Source organism: Rhinopithecus roxellana, chromosome 11 (assembly GCF_007565055.1).
Source record: "Rhinopithecus roxellana isolate Shanxi Qingling chromosome 11, ASM756505v1, whole genome shotgun sequence".
NCBI lineage: Eukaryota > Metazoa > Chordata > Mammalia > Primates > Cercopithecidae > Rhinopithecus > Rhinopithecus roxellana.
Window position 1 is genome coordinate 77,238,523 of NC_044559.1, and position 19,653 is coordinate 77,258,175.

Consider the following 19,653-nt stretch of genomic DNA (forward strand, 5'->3'; position numbering starts at 1 on the left):
CCACCTGCAGATCTCACCCAACTATTCCCTCAGTGAGGTCTTACTCTCCTGATTTTTCTTCATAGCATTTATGACCCTCTAATATTATATATATATACACACACACATATATATATATTTATTTATGTCTTTATTGCCCATTTCAATCCATTAAAATCTAAGTTCCAGGAGAGCAGGGCATTTTGCTGTTTTGTTAACTGCTGTATATCCCCAACGCCTTTGATTCATGGCAGAGAAACAAGAGTGAATGAATGAACGAATGAATGCAGATAAGTTTTCTGTATTTCACATGTTTCCACATTTAGACTGTAAACTCTCTGCGGGAGCTGATGCCTGAAGACAGCAATTCTCAAACATTTTGGTCTCGGAACCACTTTAATACTCTCAAAATAATTGTAGACCCACAGAGCTTTGGTTTACATGTTTCTATTGATACCTAGTATTTTAAGAATTAAAACGGAGACATTTAAAACATTTATTAATCCATTTAAAAATAATATTAAACTCATTACATGTTAACATAAATAACATTTTTATGAAAAATATATTTTACAAACAAAAACAATTTAGAGAAAAGAGTGGCATTAGTTTACATTTTGTAAATCTCTTTACTGTATGTTACTGCAACGTAACAGAGACTGCTGGATTCTCATCTCTGTTTCTACATTTAATCTGTTGCAATGTTTTTCTGGTGGAACTACATGAAGAAAATTGGGTTTCACAGTGATAGGTAATTGGAAAAGAAAAGACCTCTTGAACCCCCTGAAAGGACTGTCGGGATTTCCAGGGGTCCTTGGGCCACACTTTTGGAACCATTGCCTTAAGAATTTTTTTTTGGTACATGTGTCCCCAGCAGCACCTAGCACAGTGTTAGGGTGTAGCCATAGAAAGACTTCAATAAATATGAAGATTAATTGAAGGACTTTTCTGATCCCTTTCAGGATTTACAGAAGGGGGAAACCCAACTGTGGATGGGCCCGTACCCAGTTTTTCATCTAATTCCACCATTTCAGAACAGGTATGAAATGAACTCTTGATCTTAGTAAATTGTTACCAGGAAACTGCAGGAAAGAGCATGTCTTCTGAGAAGAGGGCATTTGGAGTGAACCTTGAGAACAGAGACTGTATTTTACATCATTATGTGAACTGTCATTTGGTAATAGGGACGGAATACCCAGTTGTTGTTTTTTTTCAATGACTAAGACATTGCTCCAGTTAATGTTTCCTCAAAACTAGCAAGGAAATGTGTTGTTTTCATTGTCCTTCCTCTCACATAGATTTTATTTAAACTTTGTAATTTCCTCCAAATAGATCTGTAGAGGCTGATGATATTAAATCACATACAAGACAGCACAGTTTAAAAAGGGACAGAGAAAGGACTCTGTGTGCCTTTGGGCAAGTCTTTCTACGTTTCCATAAAAATATATGTAAAAATGTAAAATATGGATGATAGCATGTGTCCTTCTTGCCTTCAAAGAAGGCATATATCCTTTCTTGCAAGAATCAAATACGATGGTATTTATGCTTTGGAAATTACAAAGCACTCCACAAAGTAAGAGCAATAAGAACACAATGGAAAGGGGGATTATTACTTATTTAGGAGAAAGAAAGAAGTAATTCAGGAACCTAGCTAAGGCCAAATGAAAAAATAAAAAAAAAAAAAAACAAGTTAATAGTATAATCTTTGCGTTTAATCAAAGGAAAAATAAAATTCATCTTAAAATTACTGGTCTAAATATAGAGGCCTGTCTTCATAATGCAAATGGGTCTTTGCTTCTAGTACACAGAAATTAGAGTTAAGTAGGCACCAGCCCATGCTGATCTGTGCCCTCCATTTCACAGGAAGCTGGTGTTCTCTGCAAGCCATGGTATGCTGGTGACTGTGACCGAAAGTCTGCTGAAGAGGCATTGCACAGATCAAACAAGGTCTGATCATTTTTACTATTTATTATTTTTATTTTATTTATTTATTTGTTTTGAGACACAGTGTCACTGAAGTGCAGTGGCTCGATCTCGGCTCACTGCAACCTCTGCCTCCCGGGTTCAAGTGATTCTCATGCCTCAGTCTCCTAAGTAGCTGGGATTACATGTGAGTGCCCCCATGCCCGGCTAATTTTTATATTTTTAGTAGAGATGAGGTTTCACCATGTTGGCCAGGCTGCTCTTGAACTCCTGACCTCAGGTGATCCGCCCGGCAGCCTAGGCCTCCCAAAGTGCTGGGATTACAGGCGTGAGCCACCGTGCCCCGCCAAGGTCTGATCATTTTTAAATCATACGTTTTGCCCTCAGCCTGTAATAGACACAGTTGTTAACCTTATGATAGGCTAATTAAATAATTGCAACAAGTATAGATACAAGGAAACTGCTATCCCCTCCTCTCTTTCAAGTTCCTCCATCTCATTTCTACTTGCCCTTTCATCTCTGCAAGGACCCACAGCCTCCACTGCCCTCCAAACAGTGGGAGAGAAGAAAGTTCCAGAGGAGGTCTGTGGAAGGCTTGGTGCTGCATGAGCTCCACTGAGGAGTGAACAGTGACAGGCTATTTTGGATCAATGTGCAGGATTTAAAATTTGAGTCAAGATGGCAAACAAACAAACAAGCAACAAACAAAAAATACCTGGAAGTAAATGTTTGGAGAGCCCAACTTCAGTCATGTAGGAACACCAGGGACAGCTTGGACAATTCAAGATTAAAGTGCCACTTTTTCTTTCTCTCTTCTCCTCCCATTTGTTTTTGTTTTCTTGCACCCTACTTTGTCAGAATATATAGCATTTACATACTGTTCTTCCTCACCCTTGTTTTAGTCCTAGCTCTACCAGTAAATATATCAGTGTGTTCCATCAGTCCTTTGGTTGACTTCCACCATCGTCTCTTTCTTTGATAAAGTGTACCTGTAGTAGATTCTAAGGAAAATCCATGTTCACATTATTCCCTGAGTTCTTGCACATTCAAAACTGTTTTCTCAGCCAGGCATGGTGGCTCATGCCCGTAATCCTAGCACTTTGGGAGGCTGAGGTGGGTGGATCACTTGAGGTCAGGAGTTCGAGACCAGCCTGGCCAAGATGGCAAAACGTCATCTCTACTGAAAATATAAAAATTAGCCAGGCATGATGGCGGGTGCCTGTAATCCCAGCTCCTCGGGAGGCGGAAGCAGGAGAATCCGTTGAGCCTAGGAGGCGGAGGTTGCAGTGAGCCGAGATCGTGCCACTGCTCTCCAGCCTCAGCAACAAGAGTGAGACTGCTGTGGGGGAATAAAAAGAGAAAGAGAGTTAAAAAAACTCTTTTCTCATATCCTAGTAGTTGGAAGAAATCTTGGTTGGCTATAGAATCCTTAATTTGAGTTTGAAAAGTGTTGCTCCACTAGATTGTGTTGTTCTGTATGAAGCTCTTGAGAAGTCTGATACCAGTGTGACTTTCTTGCCCATCTATGAAATTTGATACTTTAGTCTGGTGGCTCTGCAGACTTTTGAAAGTCTAATCATTTTACCAGAATATATCTCTGATTGATAATTCCAAATCAATTTTCTCAAGTAGACAGAAGCCCTTTCAATATGTAGATTTAAGTTTTCTCTTATATCCAGTAAGTTTTCTTAGATCATAGTCTTAAAGGGTAGTTCTGTTCCCTTGTTTTGTTTTTCTTCTGCAAGCACTCAGTTTACATGCGTTTTGGATCTTTTTTGTCACTTTTTCATTCCCATCACTGTCTTTGATTCTACGGTACTTATTTTAATAAATCCCATTTTCTCTTCTGGTTGTTTCCACACCTTCCTTGAAGTGTCATTTCTTAAATCTTCATTTGAAGCTCTCGTCCCTTGGACATCTTATAATTTTTTCTTTGTTGAGATAGGTTTGTCTTTTTCTTCAATTTCTTTCCTGAGTTTGATCAACTCTTGTTGCATTTCATTCTGCTTTTTGTCCATCTTTGTTCATAATTTTTTATTTTATGATTCTCAATATTTTTATAAAATGTTTAATAAAATTTGAATTACTGTGTTACGGTTTTGGGATTTTTGTTTTGTTTTTTTTTTTTTTTTTGATGGAGTCTCGCTCTGTTGCCCAGGCTGGAGTGCAGTAACGTGATCTCGGCTCATTGCAAACTCTGCCTCCCGGGTTCATGCCATTCTTCTGCCTCAGCCTCCTGAGTAACTGGAACTACAGGCACCTGCCACCATGCCCGGCTAGGGATTTTTTTCTTATATAAATTCTTTGAGGAGAGAATTTTCATCAGCTGAAAGTTTTGATTCCCAATCTCTGTTTTCTTCTTACAGTACTTATGAATGGAATTTGATACATTTGTTTCATAGACAACCGGTGGCTATGGTTCCCAGTTCAAGACAGTCCTCTAGATTTTATCTTAATGTGTCCCTTCACATATTTCTAAATTTTATAAACATAAAACCTTATTTAGCACATTAAAAAGCTAGCATTTAGCTGGGCAAGGCGGTGCATACCAGTAGTCCCTGGTACTCAGGGGGCTGAGGTGGGAGGATCGCTTGAATTCAGGAGTTCCAGGCTGCAGTAAGCTGTGATTGCACCACTGCACACCAGCCTGGGCGACAAAGTGAGACTGTTTCTAAAAATAATTAATTATTACCTTTTTTTAAAAAAAGGCAAGCACTGATCTCACTCAGGATTTTCTATGAGTATATGTTTTCCTGGACTATTTTCTTAGAAAATAAGAGGACAAGCACTAATCAATAATAAAAATAATGTAGCTAAATAATTTACCTTTGGAATGTAATATAGGTGTTCTTCACAAAATGATTTTTTGAACCTGTAGAAATATAAGCAATACTAACCATAATTATGCTTTTTTTAAAAAAAATTAAACAGGATGGATCATTTCTTATTCGGAAAAGCTCTGGCCATGATTCCAAACAACCATATACACTAGTTGTATTCTTTAATAAGCGAGTGTATAATATTCCTGTGCGATTTATTGAAGCAACGAAACAATATGCCTTGGGCAGGAAGAAAAATGGTGAAGAGGTCAGTGATTTCTTTTTAAATTCAATTCTATAACTATGCATTGAGAATAATGACATCAAATACTGTATTAGATGCTAGAGATCGGCCGGGCGCGGTGGCTCAAGCCTGTAATCCCAGCACTTTGGGAGGCCGAGACGGGTGGATCACGAGGTCAGGAGATCGAGACCATCCTGGCTAACATGGTGAAACCCCGTCTCTACTAAAAATACAAAAAAACTAGCCGGGCGAGATGGCGGGTGCCTGTAGTCCCAGCTACTTGGGAGGCTGAGGCAGGAGAATAGCGGGAACTTGGGAGGTGGAGCTTGCAGTGAGCTGAGATCCCGCCACTGCACTCCAGCCTGGGCGACAGAGCGAGACTCTGTCTCAAAAAAAAAAAAAAAAAAAAAAAGATGCTAGAGATCAGGAGAAAGGATACAAAAGTACTTGTTCTTATGCTTGCATAAATGTCATAGAGAACAAGATAAAATACTATATTTAGGCAGTATATCCTATAGGAACACAGAAAAGGAAGAAGCTTGTGTGATATACATCCTAGTTCTTTCATTCAGTTATTTAATGAGGTCAGTCTGACCTCAGATTTTAGTCTAGGGGCAAATATAAATCAAAGTTGAAATGTCAAGTTGAATTAAGGTTGTAAGAATTAAGGTCAAGGTCCAGACCTCCAAAGTCAAGACCTAAAGTCTCAACTAAGGTACCAAGGTAGGTTACCAGGGAAGGATCCAGAAGAGATGCAGAAACTTGAATTAAAACATTAGACTATAGCCCTTGTACCAGAATGAGCTTATGGGCCTGCAGCAAGAAAAAAAATCACATGGATCTTAAATATTAACCAGACATTAACTTTAATGCCTCTTTAATCTGGACCAAACTCAATGCTTACCATATCTCAGTTTAGCCAGCCTGCTCCTATAAATGAACTCTGAAATATGAGCTGGAGTAACCCATGAATGGTCTAGAAATGGAGTGATACTTATTCTGGTTTTGAATTCTGGGTTGAATTTGAATGGGTAGAATGTAAGTTGGAGGGAAGGAGAAGGAGAAAAATGGGAAGAACAATCTATGCAGAGAAAATAGCATAAACAAAATTCAAGGTAAGAAATATTTACTTTCAAGATGCCTTCAGAAAAAAGGTACACCATTCCAAACCCAGCACCTGTTAGAAAATATTTGAATTGTTGGAAAGTGTCTTGACTGCTGAAGTGTCTGTCTTCTCCACTACATGAAGCCAAGGACAATGTCTTTTCATCTCTGTATTTCCAGAATCAGAGCACAGTATCTGACTTCAGCGTACACTTGATAAATAATTATTAAGCGACTGAATTGATTTAATTGAGTGATTACAGGCAGGAGAAAAGCATTTGCAAAACAAACTGAAAAAGTCATGTGCATATTTTATTTTGCTTTTTAGACAATTGTGGTTAAAAAAACCACATATAAAATTTACCATCTTAATCATTTTAAGTGTACAGCTCAGTAATGTTAAGTATATTTACATTGTTGTGAAACAGATCTCCAGAACTTGTTCATCTTATAGAACTAAAACCCTATACCCACTAAGCAACAACTTCCCTTTTCCCCCTCTCTCCAGCCCCTAGCAACCACGTTCTATTTTTATGAATTTGAATACTTTAGATACCTCATACAAGTGGAATCACACAGTATTTGTCCTTTATGACCAGCTTATTTAACTTAGCATGATGTCCTCGAGACTCATCCATGTTGTAGCGTGTGTCAGGATTTCCTTCCTTTTTAAGGCTGCATAGTATCTCATTGTATCTATATGCCACATTTTGTGTGTCTAACGTCCATCAGTGGACATTTGTGTTGCTTCTACCTCTTGGCTATTGTGAATAGTGCTGCTGTAAACATGGGTGTGCAAATCTCTCCAAGACACTGCTTTCAATTATTTGGGGGTATATACCCAGAAGTGGGATTGCTAGATGATATGGGTATTCTATTTTTAATTTTTTGAGAGCCTCCCATACTTTTTTCCATAGTAGTTGCACCGTTTTACAATTCCACCAACAGCACACGAGGGTTTAACTTCTTCACATCCCCACCAGCACTTGTTATCTTCTGAATTTTGTTGTTGTGGCTTTATAGTAGCTGTCCAAATGGGTGTGAGGTGATAGCTCATTGTGGTTTTAATTTGCATTTCTCTGATGATTAGTGATGTTGAACATTTTTCATATGCTTTTTTGGCCACTTGTATGTCATCTTCAGAGAAATGCCTATTCCGTTTTATAATCAGGTTATTTGACTTTTGTTGTTGCTGAGTTTTAGAAGTTCTTTATATTTCTGGATATTAGCCCTTAGCAGATAAATGATTTACAAATATTTTTCCCACTCCATAGGTTACCTTTTCACTCTGTTGATTGTGTTATTTGCTGAGCAAAAGCTTTTAAGCTTGATATTGCCTTGTCTATTTTTGCTTTTTTTGCCTATGTGCTTAGTGTCATATCCAAAAAATCATTGCCAAATCCAGTGTCATGGTGTTTCCCCCCTACATTTTCTTCTAGAATTTTTATATCGGGGAATTTTATTTTGCTTTTAACAGTCTCAGATAATTTATAATGCAAAACTCTTGAATCTGAGAGCACTAATCAAGACCAGTCTTTGGTTTTAAAATGTAGATTGCATTATCATTTAACATCCTAAAGCTTCTCCAGCAGTCTAACTTTTCTATAAGAGGCTTAAGGGTGGGTGAAGAAGCTGTCCTATTTCGAGGTCCTGAAATTCTCTCACAAATTTTGAACTCCCTGAGGGGCTCTGGATTTTGTTGTCCTGCTAGGAAACTCTGGTAAACAGGAATTCCTCTTGGCCTAATGAATCTTCATCTCTACTTTAGAATGAATAGACTAGAGCTTCACCTCACTTCCAACATATTCAGCCTATGGATTCCAAAATAAGTAGTATGTTACTATAATAGCATCTGGAGGTACTGACAGTCAATTAAAACTCTTACTTAAAGTATCTATAATAAAAGGATTATGTCCCCGGCCGGGCGCGGTGGCTCAAGCCTGTAATCCCAGCACTTTGGGAGGCCGAGACGGGCGGATCACGAGGTCAGGAGATCAAGACCATCCTGGCTAACATGGTGAAACCCCGTCTCTACTAAAAATACAAAAAACTAGCCGGGCGACCTGGCGGGCGCCTGTAGTCCCAGCTACTCGGGAGGCTGAGGCAGGAGAATGGCGTGAACCCGGGAGGCGGAGCTTGCAGTGAGCTGAGATCCGGCCACTGCACTCCAGCCTGGGCGACAGAGCGAGACTCCGTCTCAAAAAAAAAAAAAAAAAAAAAAAAAAGGATTATGTCCCCTATACACTGAACATCTGAATGGAAAATTAAAGTGTTGGTTACATGATGTCAATCATGTGGATGTTTTTCTAAAAGTCTGTGTGTATTTGTGTGTATATGGCTAGAAAAAGTAACCAGTTCATTAACTATTTAACTTTTTATGCAGCTATTTTGGCATTGTGTGATACAGCATTGAGTAATTTTACAGTTTTGACAATGGTCTGCTTTATCTTATTGGCCATGAGATGTTGAGTTATCAAATGAGTTGTTTTTCTGTCCACAAATATGCTGAATGTATCTCTCAAATACACTGTATTAATAAAAACAGAAAAAAAGGAGAGTGAAGGGAAGCTGTAACTATGTTATGCCCAATTCTTTTTAAAATTAAATAACAAACATTCTTCAACTTTATTCCCTACTTCAAATGTTTCAACTCAGCTCAACTCTCTACTGTAAACACTTCAATCCCCAAACACCACAACAAAGCAATACTCACAAATATTCAGGGACTAGAGGGACAGAACGAGATATTTGTGTAAGTATAGCAATCCTCTCCTATGCTTTCTAGGTTCAGGACACACTTTTTCCCTTGTAATCCACTTCAAAGAGATTGCGCTATTTCATTTTCTGGCCCTTTAGTCCATACATTTAACTTTCAGCTGCATTTGGTTTAGCAACATATTATGCCAAACAAGCAAACAAGCAGAATGAATGTTTTATGGGATTTATAACGAAAGAATTTCATTGGCAATTGCAAGATGGCTGAATGATTGAATAGGAAGTAAAGAATAAAGACTAAAGGTATTTGAAAGTCCCTGTCTCTTACCTCTCTCCCTGACTGAATATTCAGCTAGCCAATTATCTAAAAGACAACTGGTATTTCATTTGAAAATGTTGGCCAATATTCTGAATATTTTACTTTAGTCAATATGTAGATACTTGGAAGTCATCCAAACAATTAATAAATGCTTAAAATTTTTACTCCAGATGTTTGTCTTTATCTAAAAAATCGAGAAAATAAAATCAGTTGATGGTAACTGCTAAACTCATGGCACTGTTGTAAAACAATCACCACTTTTAAAAAGTGATTCTAAATACATTTAGTGAGTGTGAACTTGTAGCACTTTTGTATACTCGATGCATTTCATTTCATGATCTGTGTTACATTTGTTTTTATCTTTCCTTCAAAACTTTAATTATTTTTCAGAACAAAATTTGTGATAATTTTAAATTAAAACCCATAGACAACAAGGATCAAAATTTGGAAAAATAAGTATGTAAGGAGAGAGCCTAGCATGAAATTTCATTATTCATTAGGCACTAAGTTAACTCTAAGCTTACCAGGAACCAAGTAAAAGTGGAAATATGAAGGTTTCTAAAGCTTTATTTGTTTAAAAAAGAAAACAAGACATAAATTTGTTTAGGAAATGACTGTTCCCTTGTACTAAATTCTAAGGTTAATTTATTACATCAGTTCTTGTATCTGAGACTTGTGCAAAGTAAGAGATGATCTAGGTTTTGTAAAGAATGTAGAAAAATACATTGTATGATAGTTTTACATTTCACAGTAAATGAAAAGCAATATATTATGATATTTTATCATAACTCAGTTAAGTAATCTAAGTAGCTATGCTAATTGAGGCTGTCAGTGTGTTTTTCTTCATACTTAATACAGCAAAATCCAAAGTCTGCCACCTTGAAGGTTATAGCCTTTGTTAAACTAGGTTTTTTCATGCATGATGTCAGCTGGGGCGTAATAACTTTTACTAACTTGAGAATGAGAGAAGATGGGAGGAGTGGAGCTCAAAGTTAACACAAATTCCAATGTATAATTCATCTGTGTTTTCCTCCTCTAGTACTTTGGAAGTGTTGCTGAAATCATCAAGAATCATCAACATAGTCCTTTGGTTCTTATTGACAGTCAGAATAACACAAAAGATTCCACCAGACTGAAGTATGCAGTTAAAGTTTCATAAAGGAAAAAAAAAGATCAACAACATTGCTTCAGACATTTTCCCTAAGTTTCTCCTTTTGAGAAAAAGTCCCAAAACTTCATATTTTGGATTATGAATCATCCAGTAATAAAATGGAAGATGGAGTCAGCTATTGAGTGGTCATCCATTTCTTTTTAAGAAGCTCACATGGACTTGTTCTACCTATTGCCTGACCTGATGAACTGTTAGTATCTGGTGAGGCTGAGTTATCATGCTACTAATATTTTCCAAATAAATATCTTTATTTTAAAAAATAAGTGTAAAGTATATTATCAAAATAAGAAAACAATGCTCTTGCATAGAACAAAGTGGCTAGAAATTTAAACCTCCACAATGATTATTGGTACACTAATGTAGCTGGGCTCACCACTGCCAACGCTTGATAATTAAATCTTGGTTAAAATTTTAATTTGTAGAAAATAAGGTATTACAGGTAATGTATGATATCTGTAAGTATAGGCAAGAAGGATGTAATGGTTCCTTTTTGTGAGCACTCTCAACCATGGGAGATACATATGGATATGAACTTTCTATAAGTTCTTGTCTAGGATTATGCTGTTAGTTTTGCTTACTAAAGATAATTATACCCTCTTTGATCTGCATGTCTATCAAATAGAACCTAAACGTGATATGAGGTTTGTATTAGTCCATTCTCATGCTACTAATAAAGACACACTTGAGACTGGGTGATATACAAAAAAAAAAAAAAGAGGTTTAATGGACTCACAGTTCCACATGGCTGAGGAGGCCTCACAATCATGGCAGAAGGCAAAGAAGGAGCAAAGGCATGTTTGACATGGTGGCTGCACAAGAGAGAATGTGCAAGGGAACTGCCTTTATAAAACCATCAGATCTCATGAGACTTATTCACTATCACAACAACATGGGAAAACCCGCCCCCATGATTCAGTTACCTCCCACCAGGTCCCCCCGCATGGTATTTGGGGATTATGGGAGCTACAATTCAAGATGAGATTTGGGTAAGGACACAGCCAAACCATATCAAGTTTCCAAGTGGAGTGACAGCAAAGCTAGACTAAAAGCCAGTTCCTAGAGAAATAAATATCCCACAAAACAAAGGCAGAAAAGCAGACATTGGTGAACACCAAGGAATAAAAGATACCGTCATGGAGAATCAGGTCCGAGGTCTTAGATCATCCCAGAAATGTATCATACTTTGTCATATATTTCTACTGTGTACTTCAGACAGCACTGAAATGATAAAGCAGCTAATTAAGCCTAATAATTAATTGGGGAACACACTCGGCCACTGCATAAGATAGCAATCTATGGAAGTATTTTGAAAGGCTAGAAGGTAATAATTTCAGAGTAACTCATGACTCAATTGTAAAGATAATTGTATATTTAAATGTCATACTATTACCACCTATGTTATGGATTGAATTGTGGTCCCCCCAAAAAGATATGTTGAAGTCCTAATCCATAAGGCCACGTATCTCAGAATGTGACCTTATTTGGGAATGAGGTCTTTACAGATGTAGTCAAGATGAGGTCAGTAGGGTGGGCCTTAATACAATGGTTGGTGTCCTTATAAAAATAGGAAATTTGGATGCAGGCAGAGAGAAGACTATATGAAGAGAAGAGACACACATGAAGAATACCACTGGTGACTCCGTCCTGTATGGCTGTTCTCTTGAGCAGTGGTCGTTTATCTCTTCTGCTTTCTCTCCCACCTAAATGTGTGCCGCCACCCGATGGAAGATTCGATGGACATGGATATGAGCCCCACGAGGCCCAGAACTATCTTTTCAGTTTTGAACTAAAGGCTGACAATGATTATCACTTTAAGATGGATAATGATGAAAATGAACACCAGTTATCTTTAAGGACGGTCAGTTTAGGGGCTGGTGCAAAGGATGAATTACACATTGTTGAAGCAGAGGCAATGAATTATGAAGGCAGTCCAATTAAAGTAACACTGGCAATTTTGAAAATGTCTGTACAGCCAACGGTTTCCCTTGGGGGCTTTGAAATCACACCACCAGTGCTCTTACTGTTGAAGTGTGGTTCAGGGCCAGTGCATATTAGTGGACAGCACTTAGTAGCTGTGGAGGAAGATGTAGAGTCAGAAGATGAAGAGGAGGAGGATGTGAAACTCTTTAAGGATATCTGGAAAGCAGTCTGCCCCTAGACGTGGTAGCAAGGTTCCAGAGAATAAAAGTAAAACTTGCTGCTGATGAAGATAATGATGATCAGGAAATTGAAGAAAAGCACCAGTGAAGAAATCTATATGAGATACTCCAACCAAAAATGCACAAAAGAGTCAAATTAGAATGGAAAACACTTAAACCCATCGTCAATACCAAGATCAAAAGGACAAGAATCCTTCAAAAAACAGGAGAAAACTCCTAAAATACTAAAAGGGCCTAGTTCTGTAGAAGACATTAAAGCAAAAATGCAAGCAAGTATAGAAAAAAGTGGTTCTCTTCTGAAAGTGGAAGCCAAGTTCATCAATTATGTGAAGAATTGCTTCCGGACAACTGACCAGGAGGCTATTCAAGATCTCTGGAGTGGAGGAAGTCTCTTTAAGAAAATAGTTTAAACAATTTGTTAAAAATTTTCCATCTTATTTTATTTCTGTAACAGTTGATATCTGGCTGTCCTTTCTATAATGCAGAGTGAGAACTCTCCCTAACATGTTTAATAAATGTTGTCTGGGTTCCATTGCCAAGAATGTGTTGTCCAAAATGCCTGTTTAGTTTTTAAAGATGGAACTCCACCCTTTGCTTTGTTTTAAATACATATGGAATGTTGTGATAGGACGTAGTGGTAGCAGTGGTCAGACATGGAAATGGTGGGGAGACAAAAATATACATGTGAACTAAAACTCAGTATTTTAATAAAGTAGCACGGTTTCTATTGAAAAAAATTACTACATGAAGATGAGGGACTGGAGTGATGCATCTATAGGCCTGGGAGCTGCAAAGATTGCCTGCAAACCATCAGAAGCTAGGAAGAGGCAAGAACAGACTTCCTTTCAGGTTTTAGAGGGAGCATGGCCCTGATGGCACCTTGATTTTGGACTTCAAGTGTCCGGTACCTGAAGACAATAAATTTCTGGATTTTTAAGCCACCCAGTTTGTTATGGTGGCCATATAAATCTAATAAAATTTATATGCATTTTTTTACATTCAGGTATATAGGGATTTGGGAAATTTTGTATGGAAAGGTTTTTTTTTTCTCCTTTTAGGAAAACCATTGAATCATTTAGAATGTACTAGAAAGGATGAGTCACAATTTAAACTGGGAAACTGGGGTAATTTTTTGGTAAAGCAGAGCATCTGTTTGTAGTATGTGGTATCAGCTCTCTAGTTTCAGTTTTCCTCAGTGTTACATGGAATTATTTTCTATTTAAGTAAATCCTCATTAATTCCCGCTACCACAGCAACCCTGGCTCCATAACAACCTCTTCTGCCTCATTCCTCCTCTCCTCCTCCAAGTGTCCTACTCCAGCTAGGTGATCAGCATAGCCGTTAAGATTATACTAATCCTCAGTTGGTTGATATTCAGTACTGTGTGGTGGATTTCTTAGAGCAGAGGTTGGGAGAACTGAGAGATAGGCCATTCTCTGCTAAGGGCTCTACTTCTCCCCAGCTGGGAGAAATACCCAATCCAACATACCAGTCTTTTCTCTTGCAGAAGAGTCCACTGAGGGTGATCCTACCTGCTTCTCTAAAGCCCACCTCTGCAGGTGATATTCTTGATGAGATTAGAAAAGTCTTTAAGACGCTGGGCATGGTGACTCATACTGATAATCCCAGCAGTTTGGCAGGCCGAAGCAGGTGGATCACTTGAGGCCAGGAGTTCAAGACCAGCCTGGTCAACACAGTGAAATCCTGTCTCTACTAAAACTAGAAAAAATTAACTGGGCATGGTGGCACTCGCCTATAATTCCAGCTACTACTCAGGAGGCTGAGGCATGAGAATCACTTGAACCCGGGAGGCAGAGGTTGTAGTGAGCCAAGATCATGCCACTGCACTCTGGTCCGGGCCACAAAGTGAGACTCTGTCTCAAAATAAATAAATAAGAAATTTCAAAACACCTGTCTGTGATCTCAGTGTCTCAATGGCTGAAAAACAAATGGTTTTGCATGAAGAAATTTTCAGGCAAGCTCAGTGGTGGAATAGGAGACACTAGTCAAGAAGTACATGTGTAGCAGCTGAAGAAGGAAAAAAAAAAACAGTTCTTGTTCTCCGTTGCAAAGTAGATTGCAGCTATAGTAGTAGGAAGGCTGTTCAAGGTTGTTCAAAAGGACAATAGACATGAAAAAGCTAGGTCTGTGACCAGCACAAGCCTGAATTGTGTTATCATGAGTTAGCCAGGGCAATGGTTTGGAGACCTTGCACTCTGGGAGCTAAACTACTCTTACCATAGTAGCTGGGACAGTCTTGCCTAAAAGGAAGTCCCAAAGCACAGAATTCAGCGATGTGAGACAAAACCAGCACCACGTGAGACATGTTCTTAAAACAGGGCTGAATTCCTCTCCTTAAAAATGGTCTTAAGACACCATATAACTCAGCTTCTATTTCTAGGTAAGGGTAAACAGTGTCTTTCCAGCGATGACTCAAGAGCTAAAGTAAGCTAGTTGTGCCTGATAAACATTACCTTCTAGTCCCCTAACCAAAATCTTCTTTGCAGACATAAAAAATGATCTGTGGATAACTCTTCAAATGAACCCATCTATAAATATTTTAGAACACTTAGTAATTATAATTATGTATTAGGAAGATCTCAAATATTCTCTCTACATCTATGATTCTTAATCTTTTAGTAGTTACAAAATTCTTTGAGAATCTGATGAGAACTATGGGTCTTTGGCCTGAGGAAAAATTCATTTATGTATATACACAGAAACTCACATCAAATATCATGAGATTCCTGGACCTCTGGGGGACTATCCATGGACAAAAGGTCCAAACATCCAAGACTAAGGACTCAACATTTTTCTTAACCTTTGATGCATCAAGATAGACATATTATTCTACTAAATATGTGAATGAGTCTAAAAGTAACTCCTCCATTAGACAAGAAGGAGGATACTGCTGTGGTCTAGGGCAAGTTATTTGGTGTGAGTTGCAATAATTCTAATCCCAGCTTTACCAATAACAGACTGTGTGAACTTGGGAAAGTTATTTGTCTTGTTTCTCCATTTGTAAAATGAAGATAATAATGCAACCTAGGCCAGGTGCAGTGGCTCGCGCCTGTAATCCCAGCACTTTGGGAGGCTGAGGCGGGCGAATCACGAGGTCAAGAGATCAAGACCATCTTGACCGACATGGTGAAACCCCGTCTCTACTACAAATACAAAAATTAGCTGGGCATGGTGGCATGTTACCTGTAATTCCAGCTACTCAGGAGGCTGAGGCAGAAGAATCACTTGAATTCAGGAGGCGAAGGTTGCAGTGAGCCAAGATTGTGTCACTGCACTCCAGCCTGGCAACAGAGAGAGATTCCGTCAAAAACAAACAAACAAAAAGCAACCTACTTTATGTTATTGTTCGATGGGGATATTAAGAATTGTAAAAGCTGCTCCATTCCAAGATGGCAATAGGAAGAGCTCTAATCTGCAGCTCCCAGTGTGATCGATGCAGAAGAAGACAGGTGATTTCTGCATTTCCAACTGAGGTACCTGGTTCATCTCACTGGGACTGGTTGGACAGTGGGTGCAGCCCATGGAGGGTGAGCCAAAGCAGGGTGGGGTGTCATCTCACCTGGGAAGTGCAAGGGGTCAGGGGATTTCCCTTTCCTAGCCAAGGGAAGCTGTGACAGACTGTACCAGGAAAATCGGGACACTGCCACCCAAAAACTGCACTTTTCCAATGGTCTTAGCAAACAGAACACCAGGAAATTATATCCGGTACCTAGCTCAGTGGGTCCCATGCCCACAGAGCCTTGCTCACTGCTAGCACAGTAGTCCGAGAGCTAACCGTGAGGCGGCAGCCTGGCTGAGGGAGGGGCATCTGCCATTGCTGAGGCTTGAGTAGGTAAACAAAGCCTACTCAAGCCCGGGAAGCTCAAACTGGGTGGAGCCCACTGCAGCTCAACAAGTCCTGCCTGCCTCTGTAGACTCCACCCCTGGGGGAAGGGCATAGCTGAACAAAAGGCAGTAGAAACTTCTGCAGACTTAAACGTCCCTGTCTGACATCTATGAAGAGAGCGGTTGTTCTCCCAGCATGGCGTTTGAGCTCTGAGAACGGACAGACTGCCTCCTCAAGTGGGTCCCTGACCCCTGTGTAGCCTAACTGGGAGACGCCTCCCATTAGGGGCCGACTGACACCTCATACAGCTGGGTGCCCCTCCAAGATGAAGCTTCCAGAGGAAGGATCAGGCAGCAATATTCGCTGTTCTGCAATATTTGCTGTTTTGCAGCCTCTGCTGGTGATACCCAGGAAAACAGGGTCTGGAGTGGACCTCCAGCAAACTCCAGCAGACCTGCAGCTGAGGGTATTGGGAGAACCCACTCCCAATGTTTAACGTGGGTTCTTTTCTATTTCCTAAGTGTCTTGGCTGGTTTGAGAAATAAAGGGAAAGAGTACAAGAGAGAGAAATTTAAAGCTGGGTGTCCAGGGGAGACATCACGTGTCAGCAAGATCTGTGATGTTCCCCAAGCCGAAAAGCCAGCAAGTTTTTATTAGCGATTTTCAAAAGAGGGAGGAAGTGCACGAATAGGGTGCAGAGATCACAGAGATCACATACTTCACAAGGTAATAAAATATCACAAAGCAAGTGGAGGCAGGGCGAGCTCACAGGACCACAGGATGGGGCGAAATTAAAATTGCTAATGAAGTTTTGGGCACGCACTGTCATTGATAACATCTTATCAGGAAACAGGGTTTGAGAGCAGACAACCTGTCTGACCAAAATTTATTAGGCGGGAATTTCCTCATCCTAATAAGCCTGGGAGCACTACAGGAGACTGCGGCTTATTTCATCCCTTCAGCTTCGACCATAAAAGGCAGCACGCCTTAAAGGGGCTGTCTATAAGCCTACCTTCAGGGCGCATTCTCTTTCTCAGATGTTCTTTGCTGAGAAAAAGAATTCAGTGATAGTTCTCCTATTTGTTTTTGAAAGAGGAGAAATATAGCTCTGTTCTGGCCGGCTCACTGGCAGTCAGTTCGAAGTTACCTCTCTTGTTCCCTGAACATCACTGTTAATCCTGTTTTTTTTTTTAAGATGCCCAGATTTCATATTGTTCAAACACACATGATCTACAAACAATTTGTGCAGCTGACACAATCACAGGGTCCTGAGGCGACATTCATCCTCCTCAGTTTACGAAGATGATGGGATTAAGAGATTAAAGTAAAGACAGGCATAGGAAATCACAAGGGTATTGATTGGGGAAGTGATAAGTGTCCATGAAATCTTCATAACTTATGTTCAGAGATTGCAGTAAATACAGGCATAAGAAATTATAGAAGTATTAATTTGGGGAACTAATAAATGTCCATGAAATCTTCACAATTTATGTTCTTCTGCCACGGCTTCAGCTGGTCCCTCTGTTCAGGGTCCCTGACTTCCTGCAACATGACGGGCCTGACTGTTCAAGGAAAACTAACAAACAGAAAGGAATAGCATCAGCATCAACAAAAAGGACATCCAAACCAAAATCCCATCTGTAGGTCACCATCATCAAAGACCAAAGGTAGATAAAACCACAAAAATGGGGAGAAACCAGAGCAGAAAAGCTGAAAATTCTAAAAGCCAGAGTGCCTCTTCTCCTCCAAAGGATTGCAGCTCCTCTCTTTGCCAGCAACAGAACAAAGCTGGATGGATAATGACTTTGACGAATTGACAGAAGTAAGCTTCAGAAGGTCAGTAATAACAAACTTCTCTGAGCTAAAGGAGGATGTTTGAACCATTTCAAGGAAGCTAAAAACGTTGAAAAAAGATTAGACAAATGGCTAACTAGAATAAACAGTGTAGGGAAGACCTTTAAGGACTTGATGGAGCTGAAAACCATGGCATGAGAACTATGTGATGCATGCACAATCTTCAGCAGCCAATTTGATCAAGTGGAAGAAAGGGTATCAGTGATTGAAGATGAAATTAATGAAAAGAAGTGAGAAGCTTCGAGAAAAAAGAGTAAAAAGAAACAAACAAAGTCTCCAAAGAAATGTGGGACTATGTGAGAAGACCAAACCTACATCTGATTGGTGTACCTGAAAGTGATGGGGAGAATGGAACCAAGCTGGAAAACACTCTTCAGGATATTATCCAGGAGAACTTGCCCAACCTAGCAAGGCAGGCCAACATTCAAATTCAGGAAATACAGAGAACACCACAAAGATATTCCTCAAGAAGAGCAACCCCAAGACACATAATTGTAAGATTCACCAAGGTTGAAATGAAGGAAAAAATGTTAAAGGCAGTCAAAGAGAAAGGTCAGGTTACTCACAAAGGGAAGCCCATCAGACTAACAGCAGATCTCTCAGCAGGAACTCTACAAGCCAGAAGAGAGTGGGGGCTGATATTCAACATTCTTAAAGAAAAGAATTTTCAACCCAGAATTTCATATCCAGCCAAACTAAGCTTCATAAGAGAAGGAGAAATAAAATCCTTTACAGACAAGCAAATGCTGAGAGATTTTGTCACCACCTGGCCTGCCTTACAAGAGCTCCTGAAGGAAGCACTAAACATGGAAAGGAACAACCGGTACCAGCCACTGCAAAGACATGCCAAAGTTTAAAGACCATCAATGCTAGGAAGAAACTGCATCAATTAACGGGCAAAATAACCAGCTAACATCATAATGACAGGATCAAATTCATATATAACAATATTAACCCTAAATGTAAGTGGGCTAAATGCCCCAATTAAAAGACACAGACTGGCAAATTAGATAAAGAGTCAAGACCCATCAGTGTGCTGTATTCAGGAGACCCATCTCACATGCAGAGACACACATAGCCTCAAAATAAAGGGATGGAGGAAGATCTACCAAGTAAATGGAAAGCAAAAAGAAGCAGGGGTTGCAATCCTAGTCTCTGATAAAACAGACTTTAAACCAACAAAGATCAAAAGAGACAAAGAAGGCCATTATATAACAGTAAAGGGATCAATTCAATAAGAAGAGCTAATTATCCTAAATATATACGCACCCAATACAGGAGCACCCAGATTCATAAAGCAAGTCCTTAAAGACCTACAAAGAGACTTAGGCTCCCACAAAATAATAATGGGAGATTTTAACACCCCACTGTCTATATTAGACAGATCAACGAGACAGAAGGTTAACAAGGATATTGAGGACTTGAACTTAGCTCTGAACCAAGCAGACCTAATAGACATCTACAGAACTCTCTACCCCAAATCCACAGAATATACATTATTCTCATCACCACATTGCAC

General features: G+C 39.4%; 1 protein-coding gene and 1 pseudogene across 2 annotated transcripts in view; both read left to right on the forward strand.

The window, feature by feature from the left end:
• Positions 1-10,528, forward strand: part of BLNK (B cell linker) — a 79,938-nt gene extending 69,410 nt beyond the window's left edge. The window contains exons 14-17 of one of the 2 annotated variants that reach the window (XM_010389596.2): positions 942-1,018; positions 1,843-1,926; positions 4,834-4,989; positions 10,143-10,528. In XM_010389596.2, the coding sequence (XP_010387898.1) occupies positions 942-1,018; positions 1,843-1,926; positions 4,834-4,989; positions 10,143-10,262 (437 nt within the window). In that variant the 3' untranslated portion in view covers positions 10,263-10,528. The remainder of the gene's footprint in view (positions 1-941; positions 1,019-1,842; positions 1,927-4,833; positions 4,990-10,142) is intronic. The other variant, XM_010389597.2, reaches the window with a different exon arrangement.
• Positions 10,529-10,986: 458 nt separating this feature from the next.
• On the forward strand, positions 10,987-12,975 carry LOC104682831 (annotated as a pseudogene).
• Positions 12,976-19,653: the final 6,678 nt, after the last annotated feature.